Genomic DNA, 10,300 nt, shown 5'->3' on the forward strand with positions numbered 1-10,300 from the left:
GAGCAAAATCCTGGATCCAGACACACGTATAAAGACACATCCGTGATGCAGGCACAGCAGGAGGGGAGGTGGGAATTTTAGTATTGGTCTAACCGGGTGCTGGAAGCCAGTCTCCAAAGCAGGGGCCCGGATCAGAGTGACAGAAATCAGTCTGTCATGAAGAAGTGGCAGTAAGTGCGAGGCTGCCGCTCTTCTGAGATGTTTTTGTTGTGTTTTCATTGCTCTGATTGTATTCCTTTCCAGATATCAGGGGTCTGACCAACGCCTCCCAGCTGGAGCAGCTGAACAAGCGGTACTGGTACGTTTGCCAGGACTTCACAGAGTACAAGTACCCCCACCAGCCAAACCGCTTCCCGGATCTGATGATGTGTTTGCCAGAGATCCGCTACATTGCAGGTAACTCCGAGTGCTTCTGAACAACGTTAACTTACTGCAGTGAAACTCTTGTGGACTTTGGTCGAGGATGTTTGTGTGGGAGCATTTCCTTTCAGAGCTTCTGCCCATCTTTAAGCCCATCCCGTTGCCATGAGCTCATCCAGTCAGAGAGGCTCTTGGCAAGGTGTCCTGGTGGTGCTGGTGGGCACAGGGTTAGTCCCACTTGGGGAAGAGGTGCCTTGCTCCAACCTGACACCCTTTAAGTGCATTGTTCAGTCTCCCCTTATTGTTCTTTCACTCCCAGATGGGAGTGCATTTTGTCCCAAAAGCATGTAATCCTGGTTTGAGTAGTTATCAGAATTAGAGAGATCCCTGAGCTGAGCAGAAAGTGATCAGCAGAGTTCAACCAGATCAGTGTAACCCCCAGGGTTCCTCATCTGGACCTCGGAAATCCTCAGGTGAATTCTCAGCTGCAGTTGCATTGCTAATTAGATCTCCAAGGCCTAGTGTTACTAAAACTGTTCCTGAATGTTATGGCAAAGGGAGATGCTTGCCTCCCTGTGTCAAGGCTCCGTATGCTTCATCCTACGCCGTCATAATGAACTAGATAATAATCTCAGAGTAGCTCTCGTAATTTACTCATGGAGATCAACAAAGGGGTTTGAGGTGAGATGGGATTTAGCCTTTCCCGCTTTCTATAAATACTTCTCCATTGTGGAGAAATCATTTTGATCTGACTTTGCCCATTTATTTTGCTTTCTATTCAGTAAATAAATCACATTGTGTCCAAATGCATATCAAATGTCTAATGTAGCTGGAGGATGATTAACTGTTTCTGCGAAAGGTTCAAGGTAAAACCATCTCCAGTGCTGCTGGCTTAGGTGTCTCTGAAATCTGATTCAGTTGTGGCTGCTAATTCTGGTTTTTTTCTTACCAGGAAAAATGGTGAATGTCCCTCTGGAGCAGCTGCCTCTCCTTTTTAAGGCCGTTCTACATTCCTGCAAGACGAGTGTGAGCAAAGAGTGAGCGCAGCTGGCCCCGGCCGGTGCCTTACGCTGAGCCTGGGGCCGGCCCGGCTCACCCGGAGAGGGGCAAAGGCCATCCAGGCAGGAGACAGGGCACTGCGCCTCCCTGCCCTCGTAGCAAGAGTCTTTATTGTTTGTTTTTGTTTTTTTACTCGTTTTCCTATATATTTATTTCACGACAGAGTTGAATGTATGATCTTCAACACGATGCACATGGTTCTGTAAGAATGCAGCAGATGCATTCTCCAGCAGTTTACAGAATGTGAAGATGTTTAATGTTACAGTGTTTGTTAGGGTTAGTTCTTTTGTATTTGGGGCTGGGGACCGAGATGACTAAGACTACCTCAAGGAGAAGATGCTGTTCACGCACTGCTCTTTCCATGATTTGCATCCAAAGCATTTGCCACAGAGAGCAAATGTTGTCAGAGCTGTTATTATCCCAAAGGGACGACTTTGGAGAAGTGGGTGCTAGAGAAGTGCCAAGCTTTTTCTTTAATTTTAAAAAGGCAGGAGTGGAGAAGGAGAAGTCTGTCTGTCTGTCTAGGCAGTTGGTTTCTTTTCCCCTGGCAGTTTCCAGTGGGATGGCAGGGCTCTGAGGGGCTCCCTGGCCCTGTCCTGTCTGGGGAGCTGCAGAGGGGGTCTGTCCCAGCTCCTCCTGGCCACCTGCCCTCTTACTATTGCCACAGCACCTGCCAATTCCTCTGAATTTGTGTTCCTGCGGTTCATGACAGGTTCCTGGCATTACACAAAGGTGCTTCTGTTACTAGAGGATGGCAAGGACTTTATCATCACTTCCTTAAAATTCATTTTAGGTTTACAAAAGCAGGAAAAGCCTACTTAGAGAAGAGGCAGGATTGCCCCTGTTAAATGTGTTCCTCCAACATGGTACCTGACTCGTGAGACTTCTGCATTGCAGCAATCCCCATTTTGGGAGCAGTTAATGAATCCTGTGTTAAGTGGGGCCTGTGTAGTGCGGTGAGGGACTCCAGTGTCCTCTGGCATGGCTTTCTCTGCTGGACACAGAGAATGGGTGTTCCATAATTAGATCCTGCCAAGACTGTTCTGTTCCTTGTGGAATCCCAGGAAAAACTACATTACTGCTGTACTTGGTTACCTGTCATGTTCTAGGTGTTGCCAGGCTTGGATTTCCATCTCACAGGCTCTCCACAGCTCCAGATGGAGAACTGGTTTAATGACAGCTGATTAGCTGATTGAGTGATTGCTCAGTGCTGATGTTTAGCTAAACTTGGGCATTCTCATGAGTGACCTCATGATTTCCTGCTCATGATGGGGAGGTTTGGATGAGATGCTCTTGATCTCATCTCCTTCATTAGGAATTAATATTCAAAGACTCTGTCACTCTCCTAGACAGCCTTGGCTGGATTTCCTTCCCTGCCTCCTTAGATGTCAATCTGGCATTCACTTAGCAGGGTGGCTCCTCGATAAGTGTTTGAATGCTGATTTTAAAATACTTGTGGAAACAACTTCTATTCCTTCAGGGTAGGAGGGACGAGTCACTACCTTCTTGTCTTTCCCTGGTGGCAGCTGCGTGGCACAGAGCAAGCACAGCTCAGCAGGGCTGCAGCTGCTGTGCATGAATGTGATGGTGAGCAGGAGGAGAGTCCCATTCCCCAAAGTCGTCCCTCCCTGCCTCCCTCCCTGCTGTCCCAGCGGGTGCTGCTGGCTGCAGCCCCAGGGGGGCTGTGCCCTGGTGCCCTGGCACAGCCTGGTCACGCCACACCAGGGCCTGCTGCTGCCTCACCACGGGCATCCATCCCGCTGGGGCATCTCCCAGCTCAACGTCTCCCTCTTCTCAAAGTCCATAGCTGTTCATTTTCCATTATTTAAACAGGAGGTTACGGGTACCAGCTGCTGGGCACAGCAGCGGCTCAGCTCGGTGGAGCTTCGCACCCAAAGGTGGTTCCATAAATCTCATTTACTTTCTGTGTGTATTCTCAGGAAAGCCTTCTGCATACAGCCAATACCTCACGTGTTCAGGGGAAGATTTTAGTGTATCTGTTTGTGAGTTAGAATGTATTTCTCAGCTTTTGAGTTTAATTTCCAAATAGCTTGATATGATCTTTTTATTACGGGTTATTTCTGGCTTGCTGTTTTATACACTCAAGGAATTGTTAAAATTGCATAGGAGTGATTTTATTCTACAGTTACTGAATTATTATAATCTGTTGATGAATAAGTGTTTTAATTAGTGTACATAAAAGCAGTCATCTTGTTGCCAGCTACCCAACAAAAATAATCTATTGGGTAATCTGTGGTTTTCCAAAATAGCCTCCCAAAACTAATGCTGTACCAACAACAACCAAAAACCTAAATTCAGTTATGATGACAAACAGACATGAATGTTCCACTTTCTGTTGTAGAAAGCAAATTTTACAACGGTTGATTGGCAGCAGTATCCGCTCCCAAATACACATTTGCCATAGGGAGTAGAAAATCCTTCCTGAACTGACAGGTAAGGAAGCAGCAAACAGACCAGATGGAATCACGGGACAGTCATTCCTGATATCTTCTGCACCAAGTCCTCTAATGACTTGTATTTTTTAAACAGGGTAATGTGAATGTGTTGCATTGCAAACTCAGGTATTATGAGAAGGTAGGAATGTAGCTAGAGACGTAGAGACGTTAGGTAGATGTATTTGTGAATTTGGTTTGAAGGACACCCTGGAAAGGTTGGAATTTTTGTTCCATTCTTCATGTAACATTCAGTTTACAGGGACTCATATTTTATTTGTGCTTAATGCTACTAGGGGGAAGTTCATTATCTTTGGTATCTATCTGCTCTTGCTTATCTGACCTTCTGTCATAGAGAAATCTATCAACAATAATAGTCTTTGGTAGAATTTTCTGCCATGACAAGTCAATTTTTATCCCCGATTTGAAAGACAGATTGGCTGGCTGACCCCTCTTCTCCTTCAAAGCATCTGTGCAGATAGAAAACGGAAGAGTTACTTTTAATCTGAGCAGAGATTTGGGACATAAATTTGAAGTGCTCAGGGGAGGCTGCTGAGGAGCCGCTGGAAGGGTCCCGCTCTTGGGACTCTGTCCCAGGCGAATGCCGGACCCCAGGGCCTCAACAGAACCTTCTGGAAAGTGAGTGAGTTTTCTTCCCCTTCAGCTCAGGCTGCTGCCAGGGGCTGAGCCTTGACCCCTCAGCGTGGCTGCTCTCACTTGCTGGGGGGCCTTGGTGGCCCCGGCCCCAGCCATGCAAAGGCTCAAGTGGCTCTGCTGTGATGCCTCCCCTGTGCCAGCAGGACCTGCCCTTGCTCCTCAGGCTTCTGCACAGACCCACAGCCACTTCAGCTAAAGGAGTTTAAGTCTTGTCCTTCAAACCAACTTTGTTAAAAAAAAACCAACACTTGAATTTCTTTTATCTTTACTACATTTTTAAAAGGAAAAAAAGAAAAAAAAAATCTCCTGCGAATGTGCTATTTCCCATTCATTCTTTCTTCTTTCTTGGTTTTGATTTGAAGCTGTGAAGCTTGGTGTCTGTGAAAATGTTGTTATTTCTCAGGATAATAAGCGGCAATCATCCCTGCCACATGAAAGGCAGGAGAAAGGGGGAAACTTGGGGAACTAGTTAAAGTATGAAACTAATTTTTAAGTTGTAGATGATGTGTAAATGGAGGGGAGTGCATAGCTATCAGTATCAAGCTGTGGTGTTTCTCTGGGTTCACGGTGTGTTGTTTCAATGCACAGAAGCTCAGGGATAAGTATTTAAAATGTGACCCAGAGAAACCCTAGTTTTGATGTTGCAACAGTTGCTTCTTTCCCGACTTGTCTGGAGGACCCCGGAGAGCTGACAAAGCCCCATATGGGGATTTTGGGGGGAAAGCTTTGGATTTGGCTGTGGGAAGTTTGCCTGCTGAAGGCTCAGACGTGGTGCTGTGGGCAGAGCATCCCAAAGGTGCACGGGGCTGTACGAGGCTGTGCCCTTGCACCACCCAGCAGCTGGGGACCAGCTCTGTCTGTGGGGCTCTATTTCTGCATTCCCTCATGGCTAAATGTTTGACTGTTCATGGAAAAGTGGAAACAGGCATTTCTCATTGTGTCCCTGGCAGCCAGTTGCAGGGCTCTGTACTCTGTTGCTCATGAATTCTTAATTTTCATCAGTTCAACTTTCTCACTGGTTGTAGGAACAGTCAGACAGCTTGAGAAGGGCACTGGTGTGTGACTCTGATTGGGTTACAGCTGCTGTGAGTGTCCAAACAGCCCCGTCCAGCCATAGACAGGGCCAGCATTGAGAGTCAGCAAAAGTCTGAAGGGCTGAAATCCCCTCCCAGCACCCTCAGCCAGAGTCTGCTAACCTGAGTTTAAACCAGCCTCACAAAAAGCTGGGGAGGCCAATCCAGGCAGTGTCTTTCGCTTGGGAAAAAAAAAAATTAAAAAATAGCTCCTGTGAACTGCCTTCTGACAAGTCTGTGAAAGAAGCAACATGGATCAGTGGAAGAAATGCCCCCAAGGGCAAAAAGAAACAGAAATTGAGACCAGATGACGATCAACGTTAACAAAGCCTTTTGTGATTCATTGTTTCTTTCAATTTATAAAATGTCTTGTAATAGTTGATAACATTATTGACTCAATTTCCATAACTAAACTACCTCGTGTGACATCCTGTTTATCATCTCAAAGGGATTGTGTGAAAAACTAAACACTGCCAGTGTCTGTTGCCGGCGAGGAGCAGGGGCTGTGATTGCTGGAGTTGTGTTTCCCTTCCCGTGGGCTGGGGTTGGCTCCTGTCACTGCTGCGTGTCCTGTGCTGAGGCTGAGCTCTGCTGTCCCTCCCTGGGGACGGTGTGGGTTTTGTCAGTGCCCATTCCAGCTCAGTCCTGGTCAGAGGCTGCCTGTGTAACCCGGGACCCCGCAGTGTGTCCGTCCTGGGCTGCCCGGGGAGGCAGCGGGCCAGTTTGCTGCTTGTGTCGGCCCCTTGCTGGTGTGAGGGGTGTTCCCAAGAGGGTCAGTCCCAGCTGTTGGCTCCTTGGTGATGTTCCCAGTGATGGTTTCTCCCGTTGATTTTTCCCACAATCCCTTGTGTAAATCAGGGAAGCAGGATGTTCGGCATGGTACACGCTGAGCATTGGCACACTCGGAGCCGGGGCTGGGGCAGGAGGGTGTGCCTGGCCCCGTGTCACCGTGGGGACGGGCACCGGGAGCTGCCCCCTCCCCACCCTGTGACCAAATGAATGTTTCTGCCGGCGGCTCCGCCTCAGCCCGGCCCACCCCTGCTCCGCTGCTCCGCTCTGGGACTTGACTACCTGTGGAAATGTGACCAATAAGTGTTGAATGCATGTTTAGTGAGTGTTTAGCTGTATGAACTAATAAATGTGAAATGTTCTGCACCGCTGGTGTCTCCAGGCTGTTTGTGCTTTCTCCTTTGGTGGTGGCTCTCTCTCAGGGTGGTGCTGCCCTGGCTGCTGCTGTGCTTCTGGAATGGGCTGTGGGTGTGGGGAAGGCCTTGGGGCTGCCTCCGTGGCTGGGAACTGGGATAAGGGCACTGTGCCACACGGGATTTATTCCCAGTGAGGGGCCCTGAAGCCCAGCAGTGGTGGGGCTGCCTGGGAGGTGGCAGAGGATGCTCTGTGCACGTGGGCTGCCAGATTTGTCCTCACCTTCAAAGGAAGCTGGAGCCCTGCAAAGGTGACGAGGCAGCCTCTCCCGTCACCCTGCGCTCACACGAGGCGCTGCCTGGAAAGCCAGGCTGGAGTGGGAAAAGTACCAGCACCTTTTAATTTTCAGCTCAACCCCTACTGACCACTGTATTTTGATTAGAGCTCTGCTTCCTTTTCATCTCGGTGCTCCGGCGGGTGACAACTGCGGCGGCCCTGCGTGCGCGGCGCAATAGTTTATCACCGAAGGCCGGCGGCTCTATGAATTCAGAGCCAGCGCGGAACAAATCACACTGTCACTAACGTCAAACTTGTTAACCTGATCTTTGGTGGATCACTAGTGTCAACATTGCATGGGACATACATTATCGGGCCCAAGGACTTAGGGAGATGTGTTTGTCAGGCTGCTCTGTCACAGTCCCACTCTTGACCTTCGCTAAGTAACTTTCAAGGGTAAGCTGCTTTCCTCTTGACAGGAGTGGCTGTTCCCAGGAGGGTGTCACCCCATGGGCACTGGCTGGGACAGGGCTGTGGGGTCAGCTGGGTCACCTCTCTGCAGCGGCACAGTCAGTCCAGCACCAGGTGAAAGATCTGCTAGGATGGTACTGGGGGGCCTCTTCCAGAGCTGGGGAAGGTTCTCCATTGATGTCCACCCTGCCCATGCCTATTGGGAGCTCTCCCCATCTTGTCACCAACTGTTCCCACATCTCTCCTCATCCCTTCCCAAGTCACACCTGAAAACCAGAGTTCTGAGTGCAGCAGACTGGTGAGTCTCCATTGCCTGGTCCATCACAAGTATCTCGCATCTCAGTTTGCCAAATGTGGACACTTCCAATGGGGTTGGTCACCACTGCAGAGGTCAGTTGAAGGATATCCATCACCATGGATGGGCTGGTAAGACCATGGAGGGGAGGTGTGTGGTCTGGGTAAGCTCCCGTCCAAGCTTCTGGGATCAGTTGGGATTTTCCGTACCTTTATTGGATGGTGGATCCCCTCCCTGCAGCCTGCAGTGAGCAGGAGGGAAGCAGTGGCACGGGCTGGGTGCTGGGGGGCCAGCAGGTTGGGGCTGTGCTGGAGAAGATACTTCATGGCTGGGGGGACCCTGAGACAAATGCTAGGTCTGTGCTCCACATCACTGTCCTCATGGGCCGACCCTGCTAATCAGAGAGAGAAAGCTGGAGAGAAATCCTTCTCTCTGCTAACCTCATCACAATAAAGATTCCTATAAAGAGCTCTTATCCTTGAAGAAAATGAGGCACATAAGCAGGAATAGTAAACAAAAGGCTGTCATTTTGACCCAGGAGTGCTTCATGTTGTTGGCAACTTCCAAAAGGAAACATAAAGAGAGGCTGCATCCAAGTCCCAATTATGCAGAACTATGTGACTGATATGTCAATGAGTCCCCCCGGGAGGAGACCACCAGCACTTCCCAGCGCTGCCTGCACAGCATCTGCACCCGCCGCCACGGCCGGGCTGCCCGCGCCCCGAGCGCAGGCGTGTGTGGCATCGGAAGAATGCGGGGTGCAAGGTAATGTCATGGGGAACGCTATCGCCAGAGTCCTCGCCGCACGCGCATTATCAGCGCGGGCCCCGGAGTCAGGGACTGCGGGCAGGCAGCGGCGTTTGGCAAACAGTAGTGCTGGCCACACCTGCTGCAGGCACGCTCCGGGAACGTGGCGCAGGCAGGAGGGCTGCCCCGCGCCGATAAGCTGAGTGGATGGAGATAAAATCCGAGCAGGAGATAGGCTTTGCTGAGCATCAAGGCTAAGCACCAGCAAGGAGCCAAAGCACGCTGCGGCCCGCCGCAGGCGGTGTGGGTCTGCGGGCTCCGCCTGCGCTGCGGCCGTGAGGGAAGGAGATCGGACCAGGAGACTCCAAACCAACAGTGGGAGTTTGGTGACAGATGTGCCAGCGCTTGGGCCCATCGAGGGCACAGAGCTGTGCTGCCCCCATTGCCAGGACAGCACTGCTCAGGGCAGCAGCGTTGGGGCCTGTCCCCAGCCCTGAACATCCCCTCCCCAGCACAGCCCGTGCTGCTGGAAGCCAGACCCACCTCATCCTTTCCTCCCAGGGGCTGTGGCTTCCAAAATGTCGCCTGTCTGTGCCTCCTTGCTGTCCCCAGGAACCCCTAAGGCTGCTGGGAGCCGGCTCTACCTGGTGCCTGTGCAGCCACTCCAGCGTGGCCTTCCCAGATCCACCCTCAGAAATCCACCCTGACGCCACGGCCAGGCCGCGCCGGGCCCATGCGCTGGCCCTGACCATGGCTGCACGCCCGCTGCAGGAGCCAGGCCACAGCCTTGGCCAGGGCCCGCGCAGAGGAAAGTGCCCAAGGCCGGCAGGGACGTATTTACCCCCGAAAGCACCTTGCTGCAAAAATAGCAAGTGGCCGGTGTGAGGCCGGGGCTTCCCAGGGGAACAATGCCTGGCAGGAGGAAGCGGCCGCGGCCGGCCCGCAGCCCTGTCCTGCCTCGCACGGCGCTGAGCCGCGAGCGCTGTGTGCCGGCCCGGCAGGGACCTTGAACCTGACACAGATTTATTTTCTCTGACATTGGCATCGCATCGGAACATCTGGCACGTGGCTGATAATTGCTGGGGATCAGGGCGGAAGCCACTCCGGGCCTGGCGCTTCTTCCAGAGCTCTGTTTTCATTAGTTTTTCTCCTCTCTTCAGCTGCAAAGCAAGGAAAAAACAAGCAGGGCTGTGCAGCCCGCACTCCCACTCCTCTCCCCTCGGCACCCAGGGCTCACTGCTTCCCTCACTCTGCATGGGAATGCTGCAGGGCACCTCACTCACACCGTGTCAGGGCTGTGCTGAAACAGAGAGAGCACGAAGCTTTCCCTGAGCCGGGACTGTGGGTCCTGCTGTTCCACGCTGGTTACAGAGCAGAGCTGTGGTGCAGCCCCTGCTGGGCTGGTGTGGGGCTTGAGGCAGCCACCCCTTCTCAAGGCTGTCGTCACTGTGGCATGAAGCAGAGAGCAGGACACTGTGCAAACGTGTTGGGGGACACCGTGGTGACGGATGGATGGAGCCTGGGGCTGGCAGTGAGAGCAGATCGCTGCTCTGGCAGGATGGAAGTGTTTCTCATGCAACCTCTTGCCGTGGCACTGCAGTTCCTGTGTTGCTCAGGGCAATTGGAAGCTGAGATCAGCCGGCACAGTGCCTGTCGGTAGGATGGAGCATGGCAGTGAAACATGGGGAATCACACATGGCAAAAACACAGCCAAGGTGTGGCTGCCTAGGCGCAGGAGGAGCACTGGCTTTCTGTGAGTGCTGTTC

At 51.7% G+C, this 10,300-nt stretch overlaps 1 protein-coding gene across 3 annotated transcripts in view; it reads left to right on the plus strand.

Annotated features, from left to right (window-relative positions):
• The window catches only part of NR6A1 (nuclear receptor subfamily 6 group A member 1), a 59,761-nt gene extending 53,004 nt beyond the window's left edge, over window positions 1-6,757 (plus strand). For 2 of the 3 annotated variants that reach the window (XM_030961229.1, XM_030961230.1), the window contains exons 8-9: window positions 244-396; window positions 1,313-6,757. In XM_030961229.1, coding sequence (XP_030817089.1) covers window positions 244-396; window positions 1,313-1,401 — 242 coding nt within the window. In that variant the 3' untranslated portion in view covers window positions 1,402-6,757. Of the gene's footprint in view, window positions 1-243 lie in introns of all 3 variants that reach the window. The other variant, XM_030961231.1, reaches the window with a different exon arrangement.
• Window positions 6,758-10,300: the final 3,543 nt, after the last annotated feature.

The sequence above is a fragment of the Camarhynchus parvulus genome, chromosome 17, assembly GCF_901933205.1.
Source record: "Camarhynchus parvulus chromosome 17, STF_HiC, whole genome shotgun sequence".
In the NCBI taxonomy this organism is placed as follows: Eukaryota; Metazoa; Chordata; class Aves; order Passeriformes; family Thraupidae; genus Camarhynchus; species Camarhynchus parvulus.